Source organism: Salvelinus alpinus, chromosome 11 (assembly GCF_045679555.1).
Source record: "Salvelinus alpinus chromosome 11, SLU_Salpinus.1, whole genome shotgun sequence".
Classification (NCBI taxonomy): Eukaryota; Metazoa; Chordata; class Actinopteri; order Salmoniformes; family Salmonidae; genus Salvelinus; species Salvelinus alpinus.
This window is the reverse complement of record NC_092096.1, coordinates 36,227,656-36,251,968: the sequence shown is the minus strand read 5'-3', so window position 1 is coordinate 36,251,968 and position 24,313 is coordinate 36,227,656. Positions and strand designations below refer to the sequence as shown.

The following is a 24,313-nucleotide window of genomic DNA, read 5'->3' as shown; positions in this document are numbered from 1 at the left end:
CCCTGCTTCGATTATTAAAAGGGCAAATGTTTACTAAAATGTTTGTGTTTTATGCAAATTATGTCACAAATTAATTTATGAATTTTCACTTGAATGGAAAGTACCGTTTGTAATTTAGACATATCTAAATTAGTTTCTGTGATGTCTCCAATTGAAATGCTTGTTTCTTCTAAATATTTTATTTGACTTTGCTTGATTAATTTAAAGCTGCAATTAAAAAAGCACCGATGAAAAAGGGCAGGAAGAAATGTAGCCTGCTACAATTCAATTAAAACTATTCCTCTGAAGTTAGTGCCCAAGTTTAGATTATTGCGAATTGTTGCAATGTTATTTGTCCTTTTCATTCTGTCATGTAGCATTAGGAGAACTAATGTGGTTGCTGATTAAATGGTATAGTTACTATGGTGATACTGTAGATGTATAGGGTTGTTAGACCTAGTGTTAACTTATAGCTTACTGAAGTAATAACAATAATCTATTCAAATTCTATAGAGCTTTTCATATTTTTTTATATTTTTTTATCTCAAAGCACTTGAAAAAGCAAAACGATCAATAATCAAATAAAACAGCTCCAGCATATGATAAGAGTAGATCTGGACTACGAGTTTCAACCAGAGTTGAGCGTTTCGAGTGAGCAACAGTTGAGAGGGAACCACATGGCTTGAGCAGAGGGAGGTTGTCAACGCAAGTATCAACATTTATACTTTGACTCAAAATCCCTAGCAAATAATGCAAGTGCATTGAAGACATCACACACAACACAATTGTCCTTAAGACATAACTTTATTAATAAACCAGCAAGCAAGCATGTAAAGCACGATGCATCATACCCAGGTTAGGACAACCCTACAGGCATATAAAAACCAAACAAACAGTACACCACATTACCCTTGTAGAGGTGGGCTGCAGCACGATTGCCAACGGTCGTAAACAGAGAGAATGAGAGAAAAAGCTGACAAGAGAGTTTATTTCCTTTTTTGTTTATTGTCTATTCCACTTGCTTTGGCAATGTAAACACATGTGCATATCTAAAGCCAATTGAATTGAATCGATAGAGAGATACAGACAGAGTGAGAGAAACAGAGAGAGAGAGAGAGAATAAAAGAGGGATGTCCTAAAGCAGAGAACTGAGCCTGTGGGAGGGGTCTGTTGAGGTTGTTACATCCACATCAATGAAGACATTCACAAGTGTCCAGCAGAGCAGAGGGGTTGGGGGGGGGGGGGGGTCTACTGGTCTCTCTAGGGGCATTTAAAGCAGGGAGGAGGGGGAGGCGGAGGCGGAGGAGGAGGAGGAGGAGGAGGAGGAGGAGAGAAAGAGATGCAAGCAATGGAAGAGAAAAGGGGGCTACATGTACTTGGGGCAGAGCACACAGAGAATGCTGGTAACATGGAGGAAAACTCTGTTGTTTCAGTGTGGTACATTAACTCTATAGGTGGCTATGGGTCTGAGGACAGAGAAAGGCATCACTTTAGCAGCATAAACAAACAGAACTGATATAAAAGGCAGTCGTAATGTGTCATTTTTGTGATTTTGCTCACACACGAGCATGCACACGCACACACACACACACACACACACACACACACACACACACACACACACACACACACACACACACACACACACACACACACATTCCCAATTCACCTCGGCAAGAAAGGTTGATACAAAAAGTCTAGTGCCGATTAAGCTAATGCCCATTGAAAGCCTTTTTGTAACAAACAAGCTATGTAATGTACTGAAAGTGAAAAACGTGTGCTAAAAGGAAGGACTAGGTAAAGTAGGAACTGACCTGGATACAGCCGAAACTGAACACTTGCTCTGTATCAAAGGGCATTCATGGGTGGTCTCTATACTTGACTCTGGCCTGGTCTTATGATTCCCCACCCTAGCATTCATACAGCGTTTAAAAAACATAACACTGTCTCAACGTTAAGTGTTGAACGAGACGTGTACGCTTCCTCTGTACAGGTTTGGCGACGGCGCCACACACTTCCATGCGTTTCCCTCGGGCTTGGGGCCACTGCCACATACACAACTTGCTATAGAGCACTGGTATACACATACATACTCAGCGGTACATACTGAAGAGGAATGGGGATGATGGGCGGAGAGGGGGGACATAGATGGGGGTGGGGGATGGAATCTGTGCCACATTGGGCTTAAACAGGATCTCGCTGATTGGCTGAGAAACTGACCGGTTGATTGATAAATCAAAATTGATTTGTGAGCTTTTTAAGGATGCAATCTTTATATTGATTGATTGGTGTGTTGACCGACTAATTTATAATTTATTGGGTGATTTATTGGTTGGTTGATTGACAGCAATAGTCTTTGCCGGTGGAGCGATTGATATATACAGTATATCCAAAACGTGATTGTTTGATTGATTCATTGATTGATTGATTGAGTGATGAAGAGAGGCAGAGGAGCGTACGGTGTTTAGGCAGCAGGAGGAGGAGTGTAGTCCGTGTTCGTGTCGTTGTGGTCAGTCGGTCCGGTCCTCACAGGCCGAAGTCAAAGGTCAGGTCAGACTTGCCCATCTTCTGTCTATACACCGTGTCAAACTTGTCATTCATAGACACGGTGAAGATGTCCTGCCACAGTCCCACGCGACCTGACAGAAGAAAGAGTCACATGACCATACATCACTTCTGTTTTAGCTATGAATGAGACGAACGGCCAAGAGGAATGGTCAGTAGTGTATATGAATGTTATCATTCTGAAACCTTCTTTATTGCATATTGATCAGCTCATAGGCTATCTATGCTTCCTTATGACTCCCAACCGTGTACAGTGAGGTCCATAATCACCCTCGATAGTGATGAGCAAAAAAGACTGTACGGAACAATACAAATATGGATCTATATTGTATGCATATTTTTGTGGGGGAAATTATATTATTTTATACTAATACAATTGCTCAGAGAAAGAGATTTTGTTTAACAAGTTATATTTAGCAAAATAGCCCCATAACGTCAAAGATACAACAGCATATTTAGCTGTAGGTAATCAAATCAAATCAAAAAAATAAAATGTAATTTGTCACACGCTTGGTAAACAACAGGTGTAGAATTGAAGTTAAATGCTTGCGGCCCTTCTCGACAATGCAGAGTGAAAATAGAAACAATAGTAGAAAGATAATAACACATGGAATAGATACACAATGAGTGTTTTTGCTATGTACACAGGGTACCAGTTCCGGGTTGATGTGCAGGGCTTCGAGGTAATGAGGTAGATATGTACATACAGTGTATTCAGGAAGTATTCAGACCCCTTCACTTTTTCCACATTTTGTTATGTTTCAGCCTTATTCACAAAAAAAATGTTGTCCTCAATTTACACACAATACCCCATAATGACAAAACAAAAACATGTTTTCAGAAAATAAACACAGAAACACCTTATTTACATAACTATTCAGACCCTTTTCTATGAGACTCGAAATTGAGCTCAGCTGCATCCTGTTTCCATTGATCATCCTTGAGATGTTTCTACAACTTGATTGGAGTCCACCTGTGGTAAATTCAATTGATTGGACATGATTTGTAAAGGCACACCCGTCTATATAATGTCCCACAGTTACATGTCAGAGCAAAAACCAAGCCATGATGTCCGCAGAGCTCCGAGACAGGATTGTGTCGAGGCACAGATCTGGGGCATTGAAGGTCCCCAAGAACACAGTGGCCTTCATCATTCTTAAATGGAAGAAGTTTGGAACCATCAAGACTCTTCCTACAGCTGGCCGCCCGGCCAAACTGAGCAATCAGGGGAGAAGGGCCTTGGTCAGGGAGGTAAAACAAGAACCCGATGGTCACTCTGACAGAGCTCTAGAGTTCCTCTGTAGAGATGGGAGAAACTTCAAGAAGGACAACAATCTCTGCAGCCCTCCACCAATCAGGCCTTTATGGTAGAGTGGCCAGACGGACACCACTCCTCAGTAAAAGGCAGATGACAGTCCGCTTGGAGTTTGCCAAAAGGCACCTAAAGGACTCTCAGACCATGAGAAACAAGACAACGACCTTAAGCACACAGCCAAGACAACACAGGAGTGGCTTCGGGACAAGTCTCTGAATGTCCTTGAGTGGCCCAGCCAGAGCCCGGACTTGAACCTGATTGACCATCTCTGGAGACACCTGAAAATAGCTGTGCTGCGTTGCTCCCCATCCAACCTGACAGAGCTTGAGAGGATCTGCAGAGAAGAATGGGATAAACTCCCCAAATACAGGTGTGTCAAGCTTGTAGTGCCATACCCAAGAAGACTCGAGGCTGTAATCGCTGCCAAACGTGCTTCAACAAAGTACTGAGCAAAGGGTTTGAATATGTAAATGTGATATTTCAGTTTTTGCTTTGTCATTATGGGGTATTGTGTGTAGACTGATGAGGGGGAAAAAACTATTTAATACATTTTAGAATAAGGCTGTAACGTAAGAAAATGTGGAAAAAGTCAAGGGGTCTGAATACTTTCTGAATGCTCTGTACGTAAGGGTCACTGTGGGGGTGACGTCATCAATGTACTTATTAATGAAGCCACTGATGTGGTAAACTCCTCAATGTTATCGGACGAGTCCTGGAACATATTCCAGTCTGTGCTAGCGAAACAGTCCTGTAACTTAGCATCGGACCACTTCCGTATGGAGCGGGTCACTGGTACTTCCTGTTGGGAGTTTTTGTTTGTAAGCAGGAATCAGGAAGATAGAGATTTGGTCAGATTTGCCAAAGGGAGGGCCTTGTATGTATTTCTGTGTGTGGAGTAAAGGTGATCAAGGGTTTTGCCGCCTCTAGTTGCACAGGTGACATGCTGGTAATAATGAGGTAAAACGGATTTCAGTTTCCCTGCATTAAAATCACAGGCCACACGAGAAGTGCATCCCTCTGGATGCTGTCATAGTGCCTGCATCGGTTTGTGGTGGTAAATAGACAGCGTCGAAAAAATATAGATGAAAACTCTCTTGGTAAATAGCATGGTCTGCGGCTTATCAGGTTTTCTAACTCAGGCGAGCAAAAACTCGAGACTAACATTAGAGAACGCACACCAGCTGCTGTTAACTAAGAGACACACCCTCCCCCCTACTCTTAACCTAGGGTACAGAATATCTAGAGCTGCCGACTCGCTGAAGTAGAAACCTTCATCCAAATCGCTGTTCTGAATACGTTTTCGGCCACAGGAAATGATGGCGGAGACATTATGCACAATGAAAGTTACGATCGGCATAAGAAAACACAAAATAGCAGAATTTGTCAGCTCGTAAAACGGGCGCTATCTAACGCGGCGTCGTCTCATACATCCAAGTATGGGGTTCTTTTCTGCTTTGCATCCTTATTTCGGCGCCAAACCCAGCACCGGTGTGCGTTGCCAAAGAGCTCTATTTTCAAGTTATCCAACGAATGTAAATTCCGGGAGTTTGTTAAAATGGCCTTGGTACTTGGGTTGGAACCGGTGCTATGGTCAGATTACATGAAAATAGAGCTCTTTGGCCATGCATACCAGTTTGGGGTCGAAATAAGGGTGTATAAGCAGATAAATAACCCCATCCCTACTGTAAAATATGGTGGTGGATCTTTGACGTTATGGGGCTATTTTGCTTCCACTGGTCCTGGGGCCCTTGTTAAGGTCAATAGAATCATGAACTCCACCAAGTACCAGGACATTTTAGCCAAAAACCTGTCTGCTTCTGCCAGGAGGCTGAAACTTGGACGCAAGTGGATCTTCCAGCAAGACAATGACACCAACGACACATCAAAATCCACAAAGAAATGGTTCATTGACGGCAAAATCAACATTTTTCAATGGCAATCTCAGTCTACGGATTTTAAGTATTGAAAGGTATTGAAAACAGGGGTGCCAATCATTTTGACCCCTATCTTTTTGAGAGAAAAAAATATGACTTGTTAAACCAATTCTCTTTCTCTGAAAAATGGTATTACCATAAAATAATTTCCCCAATTTTTTGAGTATACCACATATACCATATTTGATTCAGTCTTTTTTGCTCATCTATCAAGAGAGCCAATCATTTTGGGCCTATGTGCGTATGCCTATGTCTACAGACATGGACTCACCTGCCCTCCAGTAGTGTGTATAGGAATGTGTGTTTATGGCCCTAATAGCTCAGAGCTGTGTGTTAGACCAGCACCAGGTCAGAGGTTAGGGTCCATGCACTAAAAGAAACAGAACATGGAGAAAACAAGACAAATCTGACAACAAATCATAAGAAAAAACAACATAACAAAAATCTACAATGATCAACATGAAACATGGAATCATAATTATATTAAAATGACATTCATAAATCATAATGCAAGAAACAGTACAACACATGTGAACGGATTTCCAAACTGAACAGTAAGGTGCAACTTCTTGTGCCAGAAATCACTGAGCTGTAATTACTATGTTTAACCACAGGGAGGCGTTGCAGAGCAAAAATAGGAGTGAATGGAAATGCTCTTAATGAATTGTCCAGAGTGCAATATTCCCTATTCCTTTGAAGGTGTATGTTACTGCTGGGGTATGTACATATGATTCATGATCTGTGGTTTGCTACAATAAAGCTCTAGTTACTCTCTGCCCCTAACAGACCCAGGATAAGCCTTCCGCAAACCAGTGCTAACCTTCACCATTATGAGCCAAACAACTAAACTGGCCCTGGATCATTGCTTAAAGATATAGACTACACACAAACACATATTAGGTAACTGTTCTACATAGCCTACATACAAATCTGGTCTAGGTTGACTCATCCTTAGCCAGCCGAGACATACGCTCCCCCAGGGTTAGCACAGCTATAAAGCCATATGAACATATTCGATATGCTTTGAAGAGTGTGCATCCGTATGCATACAGCAGTGGACACATACCAGGTTGCTGTATTTTGGTGTACGGCTGAGGCTCACACACTCCGTTCTGATCTCCTCTTTCTTTGTCTCTCTCTCTGTCATTCTCTCTCTCTCCCTCTCTGTCCCCTCTCTTCTATCTGAGTACACCATGCCGTGCACTGCAAGCATGCTTGTGTCTAGGCTTGTGAGTGTCTAATAATAGCCGAAACAATGTATATGACACGAGCAGCAAAGCCATGCATGGGGCTAGAGGGAGTCTGGTCACATCAGTTTAGCAAATACAGCACACCAAGTACAGTGTGTGTGTGTGTGTGTGTGTGTGTGTGTGTGTGTGTGTGTGTGTGTGTGTGTGTGTAAAGGTTGGAGTTGACATACAGTACACACGTTAGGTTACGTTAGGTTACTGTCCCTCTTGGCACACAGCCTTCACCCCTTCCATTCGCTTTACGGCACAAAGCACGCAATGCTTCAGTAACCTTACAGATCTCTTGACTTATTCAACTGTGGGTCGGGAGATATTCGGTAATCTCTGCCTTCCTCCGTAACGATCATTCATCTTATCTTTAATGACTGACTACCTCTCACTTCCATTTTCTTTCCTCCTTATCTTCCTTTCCTCTATCCCTCTCTTTCTCTTCCTCGCTCTCCACCTCTGTCCTTCCCTATCTCTCTCCCACTACCCCATATCTCTTGCTCCCTCTTTCTCTCTCCCTTCCTTCCGTCTCTCTCTACCCCCTCTATTTCTCTACCTCCCTCTCTCCCCCATCCCTCCCCCCTCTCTCCCTCCTGCAGATAGAGAGGGTCTCACCCCTGCAGATGGAGAGGGCTTCTGAGTTGCAGCACTGCTCTATGAGCTGGTTGCAGCTCTCCACCATGGTCTCCAGCTGGGCCTTGTCACACGAGACACCCAAGAACCTCGCCAGCTGCCCCACCAACATCCCCAGGTCCTGGAGAGAGAGATGGGGGAGAGCAGGAGAGGAGAGAGGGGGAGACGAGAGAGAGAGAGAGAGAGAGAGAGAGAGAGAGAGAGAGAGAGAGAGAGAGAGAGAGAGAGAGAGAGAGAGAGAGAGAGAGAGAGAGAGAGAGAGAGAGAGAGAGAGAGAGAGAGAGAGAAATTCAAATAAAATAGTAATTATATTTAGTCTCCTCCAAAATGATTGGTATTTTACATGCATGTTACCTCATTTTTACACCCCAGTGAAACAGGAAGCCATGGAAGGCCACAATACAGTTCCTTAAAGGGGTAATCAGCAGTTGCTACATCCATTTTTGGACTTCTGAATTCATTATACTGTATGTACCCATTGATTATTGAAGAATATAACTTATAAATGCCTCATGAGCTTAGTTCAACTGCCGTAACCCATCAGACACCAATATATAAACTTGTTTTACTCCGTTTGTAAACAAATACATTTTTAACAAACACTATATAGCTCCAAAACATTATTAAAAATATAATTTTGATACCATGGACCGTCAGTCCTTTCATCCATAGCTTTGTCTATGAATTTGAGAGTGGTTACATTTCTCCAGCCCCATCCCTCAGCTTTTTACCAAAATCAGGGGTGGGGAGACGGCTTTGTTATTGTTTCTACTGCCGATTGCGCTTTAAGACTACATTTAAAAAGTTGAATGTTAATGCAGATTTATAAAAATATATATATATTTAGGGGTGCCTACGTATCTATTTGAGAAACTACGTATCTATTTGAGAAATTACTTGTGAAACAAAATCTATTTCTCTGAGCAATATAAAACAATACATTTTTTGGAGTACACCATATAGCTCAGTATTTGTATTATTTATTTGATACAGTCTTTTTTGCTCATCTTTATCAAGAGTGCCAATCATTTATGAGGTGACTGCACCAAATGATCTCTTCGTATCACTCCCAAATGACCTATGAGCTAGAGTTTGATCATGTCTTCTTAATAGGCAGTATAGTTGCAGTACTTTCTATTCCATACACAAAGCAGTCACGCCACTGTGACAAGGGCTGTATTTATAGGGGGAGTGGGGTAAGTTGAGCCAAAGGGGTATGGTGTTCTTGTTTCTAGGAAACCATACACAAAATGTATCATTTTACAAAATATACTGAACAAAAAATGAGGCATTATCGCTGGGATATGAGTTAACAGTGGTAAAAAGTACAACATGTTTGTTATGTGTTAAAATATGCTTAAAATTATTAAAAGACTAAAAGTGATTGTGTTGAATTTTGTTTGGAAAATAAATATGGACATGATTATAAAAAGGTAGTGGTAATATTTAATTCAGTAGAGACATTTGTATGCGGCTTAACATAACCTGTTCCGCATGTCCAAAATAAGAGGTCTCTGTTGGAACATCTTACCCCGGGTATGAGGTAAATTGAGCCAAGAGACCACTTCTTTTGGACAAGCTATGTTTTCAAAACTGTAATGTTTACATCTATTCTGATTATTTCCAGGGATACACAACATCATGAAATCTATGTAGATATCATTGTTAGAAAGAATACTATAGTTCCCTTGACGGAGTGATACTGAATGTAAAGAACGGCTCAACTTACCCCACTCTCCCCTACATCTCAGACAGAGTGGGGGTTGAACTCTGACTCCGAACATCTGCTTATGTCATCTAGACACGTGTACAGATCCTCCTATGCGTTATCTAGCGGTTATACGTTGGAGTTTCATTGCCTTGCAATAAAGAGGCTGAATTTCTGTCTATGTGGACGGTTATAAACTTTGACCACAGTTCCTTTTTTCTTTCTATAGAAACAGACGTTTTCTTATCCTTATATAACACACTTGCTCAGCAAATACCCTTGATATACATGTCACTGTTTATCTCAATTGCGTTCAAGCCATTTTTGGATCTTTGTTGAAACGTATCTACAGCGGAACAGCAATGATCAAGCGCTCAAATACATTTACAGAACGTCTGATCGTGTTCTTGCCTTCGTAACTGACTTGCATTTCTTAAGACCAACTTTTGTCATCAGTGAACACAAAAGTCACGGTTAAGTTTTGTTCACAGAATATAACGCATTGTTTTCGTCGGAAGAGAAACGCGTGCAATTGTGTTCACTGTTTCTGGCAACCAGTAAATACTACTGCACAAAATTCTAAATCAGCCCATCAGTGTCATACCATGTACAATATAATAACAATATATGGAAAGATCGAGGAAATTGGGACTGTCTAATTGTTACAATATTGTTGACATGCAGAGATGCAGAGCATGAAGTCGGGTTACCCATAAGTCATCATCTTCCACATTGTGAACTTTGAAAGAGCTTTGCTATGGTGATGATTGAGGCCTGTACATTCATAGTTGTGTTCCTCCATTGTATTCGCCTTTTTTATTTGCATTTATTCTTTTTTTTTTTTTACCCCTTTTTCTCCCCAATTTTGTGATATCCAATTGGTAGTTACAGTCTTGTCTCATCGCTGCAACTCTCCTACGGTCCTCGGGAGAGGCGAAGGTCGAGAGCCGCGCGTCCTCCGAAACATGACCCTGCCAAGCTGCACTGCTCGCTTAACCCGGAAGCCAGCCGCACCAATGTGTCGGAGGAAACTTGCGGATAGTGTTTCTGCGCACCAATGGAAAGTCTATATAGCAATGAGCAAACTAGCCTTTGTATTGAATACATGAAACTGCATTTTGATGATACCGATGAATGTGCTTATTTCTTCTATTTTTTATCAGGAATAATATGTGTGTATGAAATTGTTTGGTGTAATATGCATAAAAGGAGAGTAATAGCCCATAATTCTGCACTTTTGGATAGTTGTACTTCCTTTTTAGTGACTGCAAAGAAAATGTATTGATCTACTTGGATTTTTATCAGACAGACTAACTTTCTGTTTTGTCTGCTTGGACTCAATAGATAAGTATGGTTGCGTTTATCTTTTTGCAGGCAGTCGTGTTCTTTTTTGATCAATCTGAAATGTTGACGGTATAATATCATTTTGATGAATGTATTTATGTTTTGAGGATGTCACGATCGACGTATGAGTGAGACCAAGGCGCAGCGTGGTTGGTATGCGTACATTCTCTTTCAATGAATGAAAACACTGAACAAAAACAACAAAACGTGAAGCTATACAATTAGTGCAGACAGGCAACTAAACATAGACAAGATCCCACAAACACAAAAGGGAAATGTGATCCCCAATCAGAGACAACGACAAACAGCTGCCTCTGATTGGGAACCATATCAGGCCACCATAGACATACAAATTCACCAAGATAACCCACCCAAGTCACCATCACGCCCCAACCAACACAGAGAAAAAACAGCTTACTATGTTCAGGGCGTGACAGAGTTGGCAACTACATTTCCTAAAACGCATTCACTCTTTTGCAAAAGGCCACAGAGTTCTCTCTCTTTTGAACTCTGTTTTGGAAGTCAACAACATTGTTCCAAAAAAAATGCTTGTACGCGATTGAGAAAAACTGTAACCTGTTTGCTTTCTAAGAAAGGTAGGCTACATGAGCTACTTGCCCCCAACAGTGTCGATGCTGTAACTATGTTGTAACAGTGATAGTCACTTTGAGTGATAGTGAATAAGATCACAAATGTTTGTGTTTGCAAATTATTCCTAATAAGAACACGCTGTGTTTCTGGGCAGGTGTTGTGTGTGAGTGTGAGTGTGAGTGTGAGTGTGTGTGTGTGTGTGTGTGTGTGTGTGTGTGTGTGTGTGTGTGTGTGTGTGTGTGTGTGTGAGCATAAGAGCATGCATGCATGCGTGTGTGTGTGTTTCTGTGCAATGCAGCCCTGCAGGGACCTTTGGAACGGCAAACAACACTATTGATTTGGCCCCATTCTGCCCCAGTGAGAGTACAGTTACAGTTATGTTCCATAGACCGGAACTCTGGTTGCCACGTAGCTCTGAGGGTGGTACGATTATCATAGGGTTAGGTGGTATGGTAGAGTGACATTGGTTTGGGATAGGATAGAGCATGACCACCCAAAGCAGGGCCAAACTTGGCCTGCTAGAGGCTTCCAGAATGATCTTATGGTGGGTTTTAGCGGCTGACTACTCACTGTACCTCTAGGAGGTTCTGGTAAGGTTTGGTGTTTGTTAGATATATGGTAGACAGTAGATTTATGTATGTCCTTTGACTTTGCCATTGTGGTTGTTTGTAGGCTTGTGTGGTCATAAGTGAGTCTATGATCGTATGCTATCCATTTGTATTTATTGTATGCTGCTCTTTCTATGCCATTTTAATATTTGAGAAATTAACCAATGATATTAGGCCACTCTTGGCCATGATTATAGACACCTGTGTGTCTTGACACTATATAAACGAGTCATCCCGCAGTGTCTGTGATTGTACCCTGATGAAGACAGCTTGCCTGTCGAAACGTTGGTAAATTAAATATTTTTTGCATCTGAGCTCCTAGAGTGTGCGGCTCTCCTTTATTTTCAAGTTTTCTACTCCGCTAGCCAGCACCTCGCCTAAATAGGTGTGCGTTTCTTTTTCTTCTAGACAGTAGATTTAGACTAGTGATGGAGGGAGAGAGCGAGAGCTAGGGAGGAAAGCGTTTTTTTTTTATACCTTGTACATGTCTTCATATTTCAGGAAAATTACGTTTGAGTCCATGCGATGCTCCCAGAACTCCTGCACATGCTCAAACCAGGAACCATATCCCACTATGAGACAGAGAGAAAAAGAAAGGGAGAGAGAGAGATATATAGGTGGAGAGAGTTTGTGAGTTACCCCAGGTGACTAGGCTTTCTCTTCCCTCTTCACACAACCTGGCCTGATCAGTTACTTATTGCCTAAATAATGCCAGGTCTCCCTGATAGCCACCCATTCCTCTTAGTCTCAATTAAGAAAAGTAGTCCAGTGTAGACAGAGGACACATGATGAATAGTGACACCCCCTGCACACCTGGGCGGGTGAACCCTGAACTCTGACACTCACGCTTGTCGTTCATGAAGCGTCTGCAGAACTCCTGGAAGGTTCCGCGGTAGCTCATGGTTCTGAGGGAGCGGTGGAACTGGTAGTAAGACACCACAAGATCTTTAGGGTTCCTCGCCATGTAGATCACCTACAGGAGAACCACATAGAACCACATAGACAATTAGGGTTGAATACATGGAAACATTATACAAACATTATACAAACCAATTGAAGTGTACTCTGACCTTGGACTCTCCATTGTGCATGGCTGTAGGCAGGAAGCGGTAGGGCAGGTGGCTTTTGATCAGACGAGGAGACGTCAATTCCTGGGAAAACATAGAGGAAACGTCATCATAACATTGGGAACAGAGACGGTATAAAACAAGGAGCAGAAAAACACCTAATCCATTTCTTGCTTTGCATTGAAATATGGTGCCGCATGTGGTGGGCTGAGTGTTTTGGTTAACTGTACCTGTCTGTTTTACAAGAAAGTGATTCAGGATCAGGAAGTAATAATACTCAGTGCTGTAGGCCTACCTGTATGATGTCTAGGCCAGGCTGAGGGTACTCCAGGACAGTAGTAATACTCAGTGCTGTAGGCCTACCTGTATGATGTCTAGGCCAGGCTGAGGGTACTCCAGAACAGTCATAATATTCAGTGCTCTAGGCCTACCTGTATAATGTCTAGGCCAGGCTGAGGGTACTCCAGGACAGTAGTAATACTCAGTGCTGTAGGCCTACCTGTATGATGTCTAGGCCAGGCTGAGGGTACTCCAGAACAGTAGTAATACTCAGTGCTGTAGGCCTACCTGTATGATGTCTAGGCCAGACTGAGGGTACTCCAGTACAGTAGTAATACTCAGTGCTGTAGGCCTACCTGTATGATGTCTAGGCCAGGCTGAGGGTACTCCAGAACAGTGGTAATACTCAGTACTGTTAGCCTACCTGTATGATGTCTAGGCCAGGCTGAGGGTACTCCAGAACAGTGGTAATACTCAGTACTGTTGGCCTACCTGTATGATGTCTAGGCCAGGCTAAGGGTACTCCAGAACAGTGGTAATACTCAGTACTGTTGGCCTACCTGTATGATGTCTAGGCCAGGCTGATGGTACTCCAGAACAGTAGTATAGTCAGTGCTGTAGGCCTACCTGTATGATGTCTAGGCCAGGCTGAGGGTACTCCAGAACAGTAGTAATACTCAGTACTGTAGGCCTACCTGTATGATGTCTAGGCCAGGCTGAGGGTACTCCAGAACAGTCATAATATTCAGTGCTCTAGGCCTACCTGTATAATGTCTAGGCCAGGCTGAGGGTACTCCAGGACAGTAGTAATACTCAGTGCTGTAGGCCTACCTGTATGATGTCTAGGCCAGGCTGAGGGTACTCCAGAACAGTAGTAATACTCAGTGCTGTAGGCCTACCTGTATGATGTCTAGGCCAGACTGAGGGTACTCCAGTACAGTAGTAATACTCAGTGCTGTAGGCCTACCTGTATGATGTCTAGGCCAGGCTGAGGGTACTCCAGAACAGTGGTAATACTCAGTACTGTTAGCCTACCTGTATGATGTCTAGGCCAGGCTGAGGGTCCTCCAGAACAGTGGTAATACTCAGTACTGTTGGCCTACCTGTATGATGTCTAGGCCAGGCTAAGGGTACTCCAGAACAGTGGTAATACTCAGTACTGTTGGCCTACCTGTATGATGTCTAGGCCAGGCTGATGGTACTCCAGAACAGTAGTATACTCAGTGCTGTAGGCCTACCTGTATGATGTCTAGGCCAGGCTGAGGGTACTCCAGAACAGTAGTAATACTCAGTACTGTAGGCCTACCTGTATGATGTCTAGGCCAGGCTGAGGGTACTCCAGAACAGTAGTAATACTCAGTGCTGTAGGCCTACCTGTATGATGTCTAGGCCAGGCTGAGGGTACTCCAGAACAGTAGTAATACTCAGTGCTGTAGGCCTACCTGTATGATGTCTAGGCCAGGCTGAGGGTACTCCAGAACAGTAGTAATACTCAGTACTGTAGGCCTACCTGTATGATGTCTAGGCCAGGCTGAGGGTACTCCAGAACAGTAGTAATACTCAGTACTGTAGGCCTACCTGTATGATGTCTAGGCCAGGCTGAGGGTACTCCAGAACAGGAAGCTGCTCATCGATGTTCATCAGACCAATCTCATCTGGTTCCGCCCCCTGACTCACCAGATACACCACTTCCTGAAGGAGACTGGTACCTGGGAGAGGGAGAGAGGGTGGGAGGGGGTGGGGGGGGGGGGGGAGATGGTGAGAAAAAGGTAGAGGAGAAAGAGAGAATCAAGAGGAATAAGTAAATGGGTAGTTGTTTGTCTAAATGTAAAATTACACCAATGAGGGAAAAATTCACAGCCCAAAACACACCATTATAGTGCTATGTTTAGCAAACATTTACCAACCTCACACTCCAAATGATCTACACTGAACAAAAATATAAACGCAACATGCAACAATTTCAAAGATTTTACTGAGCTACAGTTCATATAAGGACATTTGTCAATTGAAATAAAGGCCATAATCTATTTATTTCACATGACCGGGAATACAGATATGCATCTGTTGGTCACAGAAACCTTCTAAAAAGGTAGGGGCGTGGATCAGAAAACCAGTCAGTATCTTGTGAGATCACCATTTACCTCATACAGCGCAACACATCTCCATCCCATAGAGTTGATCAGGCTGTTGATTGTGGCCTGTGGAATGTTGTCCCACTCCTCTTCAATGGCAATGCAAAGTTGCATGTCTGGTGAGTATGCAGGCCATTGACGAACTGGGACATTTACAGCTTCCAGGAATTGTGTACATATCCTTGCGACATGGGCTGTGCATTATCATGCTGGAACATGAGGTGATGGGGACGGATGAATGGCACAACCCCACCGACACCATGGGGCACTCTGTTCACAATCAGCAAACCTCTCGCCCACACGACGCTGGTCTGCGGTTGTGAGGCCGGTTTGACGTACTGCCAAATTCTCTAAAACTACGTTGTAGGCAGCTTATGGTAGAGAAATTAACATTAAATTCAGTGGCAACAGCTCTGGTGGACATTCCTGCAGTCAGCATGCCAATTGCACGCTCCCTCAAAACTTGAGACATCTGTCGCATTGTGCTGTGTGACAAAACTGCATTTTTGAGTGGCCTTTTGGTGCTCCTGTATAATGATCATGCTGTTTAATCAGCTTATTGATATGCCACACCTGTCAGGTGGATGGATTATCTTGGCAAAGGAGAAATGCTCACTATAGGGATGTAAACAAATTGCTGCACAAACTTTGAGAGAAATGTGCTTTTTGTGTGTATGGAACATTTCTGGGATCTTTTATTTCAGCTCATGAAACATGGGACCAACACTGAACATGTTGCGTTTATATTTTTGTGCAGTATAGTTTTATATCGAATGCTGCAATGCTAGTTTGGCTATTTTAGCTAGCTAACCTTAGCTAGGTAGGTAGCTAACCTAGCACCAAAGCTAGCACAGTATCTGGATCTTCCCCTTTTCCTTTTCCACTGCAGTTTCAGATGAGCAGCACTCAGTGAGTCCGTGTTAAACCTTGTGAAAAAGTAGCTAGTGCTCCTTATGGAAGTACCAATGCCAAAGAGGAGAAAAGGACAATTTTTTGGGGCAGAGAATTGTAAAAGAATGAATGGCTACAAGCTAGCTAGCTCACTACACTACAATTCATAATGGACTGGTAATATGTAGGCAGCTAGCTAGCTATACATATTTTGCCAGACAGTAAATAAATTATTTAGCTAATAAATCAGAATCTAATTAATGTTAATAAGTTATCACCATCATTGTTCAGGTCAGCCATTTTTGTCATATAATGGTATTTGGTCAAATTATTATGGCACGGTTCAAAGACAGGCAATAGAGAGTGAGAGAGAGAGCACCACCCATGTTGAGGCAGGGAGAGGATGAACAGGTCATCAGGTGAGTACTCGGAATTTGTGTTATAAGGCAGTCTGGTAAAGCACTTTGACCAGCAATTTACATTGCGCACAGATTGGAACTATCAGTTCAACTCCTCATCTTTGCTGACTAAGTCCAAGTGCTAAAACAAAACAGTTGTTGCCTAGATTCTGATTTCATACTGTTGTCATGGCAGGGGACAGAGACAGTCAGTGGAGAGAGTGAGAGAGAGAGAGCATTGCCCATGTTGAGGCAGGGAGAGGACGAATAGGTCATCAGGTGAGAATTTGGAATGTAGTTGTGAAGAAACAATGGTGAACACACAAATTAAATATTTAAATGTAGTCCTATAAGACATGCTTTGTAGATGTATTATTGTTTAAGTTTATTAATTTGTCGGCAATAGAAAGGCCCATCTATTTTGGCAATAGAAAGTAAGACACTGTTTGTCATGTTTGTTAAAGGGGACTTAGCCACATGTCAGGGACCAGTTAAGCACAGATGACAGGGGCAGATCCACCGAACAAATAGAAGTTGTCGACATCAGCACCAGCACAAAGCCAAACCAACCACATCCCAAGTTTATTGTAATCCAGAAGTGAGCTGACAGAGTTTTGTCATTTCAAGCGAAGTGGTTTCAAGATTCCCCCTGGCTGCATTACAGTGGCTCTTTAAAGGGGGTTTTCCAAAGTTTTTCTGAATAAGAGGTCATGCTTTGGCAAAAACTCAGACCCTGCCTTTTATTGTCCCCAGCACAAGGTGCACCTGTGTAATGATTATGCTGTTTAATCAGCTTCTTGATATGCCACACATGTCAGGCGGATGGATTATCTTGGCAAAGAAGAAATGCTCACTAACAGGGATGTAAACAAATTGGAGCACGAAATTCGATAGAAATATGCTTTTTGTGCACATGGAACATTTCTGGGATCTTTTATTTCAGCTCATGAAACATGGGAGCAACACTTAACATGTTGCGTTTATATTTTTGTGCAGTATAGTTTTACACTGAATGCTGCAATGCTAGTTTGGCAATTTTAGCTAACCTTAGCTCGCACCAGGCTTTAGAAATTGGAAGACGACTATTGAGAAGTGTTCAGCTCATGCTAAAAGAGTTCACAAAAATCAAACCCGTGGACTCAGAGTTATCTACTGCTTTAGCCAGACAAGAAGAGGAAGCAAGACATTGTCTACTGAAAATTGTAGGTTCAGTGACGTTCTTCGCAAGACAGGGTGGAGCCTTAAGAGGTCACGAGGAAGAACATGAAAATCTTTAGGAACTTTTAAAAGGCAGAAGACGACAAAGTCCTTCAGAGCTGGTTAAAGAGGCGCAACCATGATTACACTAGCCCTAAGATACAGAATGATATTCTTAACTTCATGAGAAATTACATAATTTTAAGAATAGCCAAAATCATCTGATCTCTCCCCTCCCCCCCAACAACACAAAGTTACGCCTTTGGCTGTCGGACAGGCGAACAGTGAGTATTGACTGTCCACTTGGGTAGTGCTATAAGCATTTTTCTACGGCTGGCCATGCTTTCCACCTGGCTACCCCTACCCCGGTCAACTGCCCGGCACCCCCCACAGCAACTTGCCCAAGCCTCCCCCATTTCTCCTTCACCCAAATTCAGATAACTGATGTTCTGAAAGAGCTGCAAAATCTGGACCCCTACAAATCAGCCGGGCTAGACAATCTGGACCCCTCTTTCTAAAATGATCTGCCAAAATTGTTGCAACCACTATTACTAGCCTGTTAAACCTCTCTTTCGTATCGTCTGAGATTCCCAAAGATTGGAAAGCTGTCGCGATCATCCCCCTCTTCAAAGGGGGAGACACTCTAGACCCAAACTGCTACAGACCTATATATATCCTACCCTGCCTTTCTAAGGTCTTCGAAAGCTAAGTTAACAAACAGATTACCGACCATTTCGAATCCCACCGTACCTTCTCCGCTATGCAATCTGGTTTCAAAACTAGTCATGGGTGCACCTCAGCCACGCTCAAGGTCCTAAACAATATCATAACCGCCATTGATAAGAAACATTACTGTGCAGCCGTATTCATCGACTTACTACTTCTCTAATAGAGTTCAGTGTGTTAAATCAAAGGGCCTGTTGTCTGGACCTCTGGCAGTCTCTATGGGGGTGCCACAGGGTTCAATTCTTGGGCCGACTCTCTTCTCTGTATACAACAATGATGTTGCTCTTGCTGCTGGTGATTCTCTGATCCACCTCTACGCAGACGACACCATTCTGTATACTTATGGCCCTACTTTGGACACTGTGTTAACTAACATCCAGACGAGCTTCAATGACATACAACTCTCCTTCCGTTGCCTCCAACTGCTCTTAAACACACACAAGAATGGTGTATAGGTATAAAAGACAGGTATACAATTCATATCTAAACATAAAAGAGCAGACAGAAACAAAAAGACCCAGAGTTCTGGGTACAAAACAAATATTACAAAACAAGACATACAGAACAAGGACAGGTAGAAAGAAAGAGGGTAGATGTCTCCCCCTTTATTCCCCCCCTTTATCCCTCCCCCACTTCTTCCCCCCCTTTATCCCTTCCCCTTATTCCCCTCCCGACTGCTCGGGTGGCGGTGCCAGCACATGCTGCCCAAAGGTGGATTAAAATATTACAATTGAGAGGGCGTTAAAAAGTACAAATTCACAGCGCCGAATGGGCCAAGTAAGAGAGGAAAGGTTGCCAGATTTGATCAAATGTTGATAATTTATTGTTCAGTATATATCTAATTCTTTCTAAGTGTACAGTGTTTGCCAATTCGCTGAGCCATATTTTGGTAGTGGGCGCATCCCTCCTTTTCCAAAACAACAAGATACATTTTTTTGCCGAAATGAGACTGTAAGAGATGAGTTGTTTTTGAGGGTTGGTTAATCCGTTTAGGGAATCCGACACTCCCAGGATTATCAGAAGCGGGTCTGGGTCAATTGAAGTCTCCAGAACTTCAGAGAGGATCCTAAAAATTCCACTCCAGTACCCATACAAGCTAGAGCATAGGGCAAAGCAGTGGAGTAGTGTACCCTGTGCAGCCTGACATTTATCACACATAGGGGATGTATCAGGAAATATCCTATGCAGTTTGGTTTTGGAATAGTGTATGAGACGATGTCTGGAGTTAATGGAGCAGGTGTGGATATACTCCAAGCTATCTTCCCAGTCTGCCACCGAAATGTCAGTCCCTAGTTCTTCCTCCCATTTTGCCTTAATGGCATCTGTAGAAGGTGTGCTAACAGATCGAAAAGCATCATATAGACGAGATATCAGTTTGTCTGAGGTGGGGGATGTTTTTATGCATCCGTCAAACATGGAAGGCTTAGCGTTCCCAAATGTTGGGAGGTGTTTTCTAACATAGTCTCTGATTTGTAGGTATCTGAAAAAGTTACTTCTGGGAAGATTATATGTTTCCCTCAGCAACTCAAAGGAAGCAAAGGTCCCTTCTATATATAAATCCCCTATGGTACTTATCCCCAACTCTCCCCATTGCTCAAAGGTGTTATCAAGGTTAGAGGGGGCAAAGGAGGGGTTCCTGGCAACAGGAACTCAAAGTTGATTTTAATTTGCTTCCAGATTCGGACTGTGCTATGTATAATAGGATTGTTACGATAAAGTGACCTCTCCAGATTGACAGGCGACAAAATCACAGCACCAATAGAGAAGGGGTGACACTCCTCACGCTCCATACTAAGCCAGCTGGGTTACGGACGTACGTCATCCAGCAAAAACGTAACAGCACGGAGGTTAGTAAATAGATGGCATCTTGAGGTAGGAAAATTATACGGATATGTTGAAGCAACATCTCAAGACATCAGTCGGGAAGTTAAAGCTTGGTCGCAAATGGGTCTTCCAAATGGACAATGACCCCAAGCATACGGCTTAAGGATAACAAAGTCAAGGTATTGGAGTGGCCATCACAACGCCCTGACCTCAATGCTATAGAAAATGTGTGGGCAGAATTGAAAAAGCGTGTGCGAGCAAGGAGGCCTACAAACCCGACTCAGTTACACCTGCTCTGTCAGGAGGAATGGGCCAAAATTAACCCAACTTATTGTGGGTAGCTTGTGGAAGGCTACCCAAAACGTTTGACCCAAGTTAAACAATTTAAAGGCAATGCTACCAAATACTAATTGAATGTATGTAAACTTTTGACCCACTGAGAATGTTTTATATATTCACAAATCTAAAATGCTTCTCTTTGTAATTTCTGCTCGGCGTCAGACAAATGTTGTGCTTCAGTTACACTTCTCCACTAGGATGAGAATTCATAAATGGGCATTATATCAGTAGACAGTTTCTATCAGCAGACAGTTTCTATCAGTAGACAGTTTCTATCAGTAGACAGTTTCTATCAGTAGACAGTTTCTATCAGCAGACAGTTTCTATCAGCAGACAGTTTCTATCAGCAGACAGTTTCTATCAGCAGACAGTTTCTATCAGTAGACAGTTTCTATCAGTAGACAGTTTCTATCAGCAGACAGTTTCTATCAGCAGACAGTTTCTATCAGCAGACAGTTTCTATCAGCAGACAGTTTCTATCAGCAGACAGTTTCTATCAGCAGACAGTTTCTATCAGTAGACAGTTTCTATCAGTAGACAGATTCTATCAGTAGACAGTTTCTATCAGTAGACAGTTTCTATCAGCAGACAGTTTCTATCAATAGACATCGCTCTGACTGAGGTGTAGCTTTTTCTCAGGTACTTTTTTTCTGCACTTTTCTCAGGTAAAATTCAAGACGAACTTTAATCAAAACATTAGGAAGTGTAGATGGCTACATTATATCTATGATAAACATTAGAAATGATGGTCATACATCGTTTTTGCAAAAAAATACCTTGCTTTTTGATTGTAAACTCATTTACTTGTGTGGCTGCCAGCCAAATAGTGGCGCACTTCTGCAGTCATCTGATGAAAATTAAGCTATTTTCTGTTGAATGGCCTATAGGCTATGAAGTGCATGCTCTGAGAAGCACAGAGCATAGTTATATTTCTAAGATACACTATATATTCAAAAGTATGTGGACACCCCTTCAAATTAGTGGATTCGGCTATTTCAGCCACAACCGTTGCTGACAGGTATATAAAACTGAGCAAACAGCCATGCAATCTCCATAGACAAACCTTGGCAGTAGAATGGCCTTACTGAAGAGCTCAGTGACTTTCAACGCGGCACCATAGGATGCCACCTTTCCAACAAGTCAGTTCATCAAATTTCTGCCCTGCCAGACCTGCCCTGGTCAACTGTAAGTGCTGCTATTGTGAAATGGAAATGTCTAGGAGCAACAACGGCTCAGCCGCGAAGTGGTAGGCCACACAAGTTCACAGAACGGGACCACCGAGTGCTGAAGCGCGTAGCGTGTAAAACTCGTCTGTACTCGGTTGCGACACTCACTACCGATTTCCAAACCGCCTCCTTCCCAGAAGAATGGAGACTGTTATAGCAGCAAAGGGGGGACCAACTCCATATTAATGCCCATGATTTTGGAATGAGATGGTCGATAAGCAGGTGTTCACATACTTTTGGGCCTGCAGTATATGTAAAATGGCGTAGAATTGCATGAAATGTTTATAAAAGGTTATTTTTATGCAATGAAAGATTCATGCAATGCTTTTACTCTGAAGGAGATCTTTCCACCCCTACTCTTGTCCACCTTGGTCTGAGAACCCACAACCTTCTGGCCTGCAGCCCTGTGCGCTATCAACATTCCTGTGTTGCCATGTAATGCTTACAAGACGAAGAACAGTTTCTAAAACTGCATATCCAAGACCCTGGTCTGTCCAAGAAGTGAGGGTAAACGGTAGACATGTTCTCTGCTATCCACTTTGTTTTAATTCTTATTTTGGGTACAGGGGAGGGTCAGTTTTTCCCCCCAAGCGATCAGGGAGGGTTTAGGTCATATATTTAGCTGGAGGGAGGGCCAGCCATTTGCGTTTCAGAGGTCTGATTCTATCCATGTAACCCTTATTATAAATAACATTCACTCCCTTACAGTGCTAATATTGTAGGGAACAACATCACTGATCACTGACTGACAGCCTGCATCTGTTTCTAGGCCCAGGGAGCATAGCAACCCAGACTGCTCCCACCTCTCTTCTTCTCTCCTTCTCTCTCCTGCAATTGTAATTTACTCGTGCAGACGCGGATATAGGCACTGCTGGAATCCAGTGTGGACAGAGAAGAGACATTAAAGGAATAATTGCTCTATATGTCTCTGAAAGATTTGACTCCCAAAATGAACTTGAGGGAAGACGGATATTTACGTCCACCTAGTCACGTGACCAGGAGGACCCACCCGCGCCGCGAGTTCTGCTCCATGACAGGTTGTCAACACACAAGTGCGTCACACTCAAGCACCGCGTAGACCGGTCCGCACCAGCACAGCACTGCGCAAAGCAAGCTGGTTGAGACAGAAAGAGACGGATGTAAACAGTAACCCGAGGCCTGAAAATGCAATACATTGTCTGTGTATCTTCCGATAACAGACGTCGACAGCGAATGGATGCGAAGTGCGCAGAAGTTTAACGTAACTCGAAGGTTCCCATGATAAGTTATTTAGCCTGCTGCAGGCTATGTTTGGAGAGAGGTAAACATTTACGCCCTTCCCTAATAGGCCAGTGAAACTCAGCACACAATGCAATAATAAACTCACAAGGACTCAACTGGAGACATTTGCGTTTATTACACACGACACAATAAGACGAAAGAAATGTAAAGGAACTATAGACCTACACCTAAGACCCTGCATTCTCAATAGTGTGGGTACTGCACTAATATATTGCATAGCATCAACACATGCCAATATTGTTTACCTGACTTGGGATACGTGACAATCCATATGTCGCTACTTCTGAGGGAGAAGTTGGCGATCTCCTCCATCTTTCCTCTGCAGAAGGGTGGGAGTCGTACTCCATCAAACTCGAAGTATTTGCTCTCAAACTCTATCGGGGTGCTTGGCGTGTCTGCCTCGCTCTCGGCCATCCTCAAAACGGGCACTAAACGAAAATATATTTGCAATCAATTTTGAGAGCGATAATATCTCGAATCGAGATATATGGTTAGGCTAGGACGTGATAGTCCGCGAGCGAAGTACGCATTGACCTTCAGCCAATCACGTCGTAGCAAAGTGATGTAATGCGATGCGCTCATGTGAGGCGCGCGCCTCCTCTTCAGCATCAGCACCAGTTCGCTCTTGCGGAGCACGCGCGTGCTCACCAGTCTCTGTAGCCGGAAGAGGAGTGCTTTCAAGCATAGTCTACATGAAGCATTGAAGATGATGCAGATAGGCCTGCTGTTGTTCTTGGAATTAAAATCAACAGATTCGGTTTTCCAATTCCTCTTCAGCATCAGCACCAGTTCGCTCTTGCGCAGCACGCGCGTGCTCACTAGCCTCTGTAGCCGGAAGAGGAATGCTTTCAAGCATAGGCTACATGAAGCATTGAAGATGATGCAGATAGGCCTGCTGTTGTTCTTGGAATTAAAAATCAACAGATTAGGTTTTCCAATTCTTTGTGAATGGCATTATTTATTCGCCTATAGAATGGTTCATGTTTAATCCGAGTAGACTGCTGTCAAGTGAGCCGACGCCCGCAAAACGCTGCC

General features: G+C 43.0%; 1 protein-coding gene across 1 annotated transcript; it reads right to left on the bottom strand.

The window, feature by feature from the left end:
- Positions 1–764: 764 nt before the first annotated feature.
- On the bottom strand, positions 765–24,313 carry LOC139534085 (sulfotransferase 4A1-like). The gene is made up of 7 exons (XM_071332813.1): positions 23,524–24,313; positions 14,840–14,970; positions 12,986–13,066; positions 12,762–12,888; positions 12,393–12,487; positions 7,647–7,785; positions 765–2,618 (listed from the first exon to the last, which is right to left on the bottom strand). Exons 1-7 carry the CDS (start codon positions 23,690–23,692, stop codon positions 2,506–2,508), a joined length of 855 nt encoding a protein of 284 aa, XP_071188914.1. The 5' UTR covers positions 23,693–24,313; the 3' UTR covers positions 765–2,505.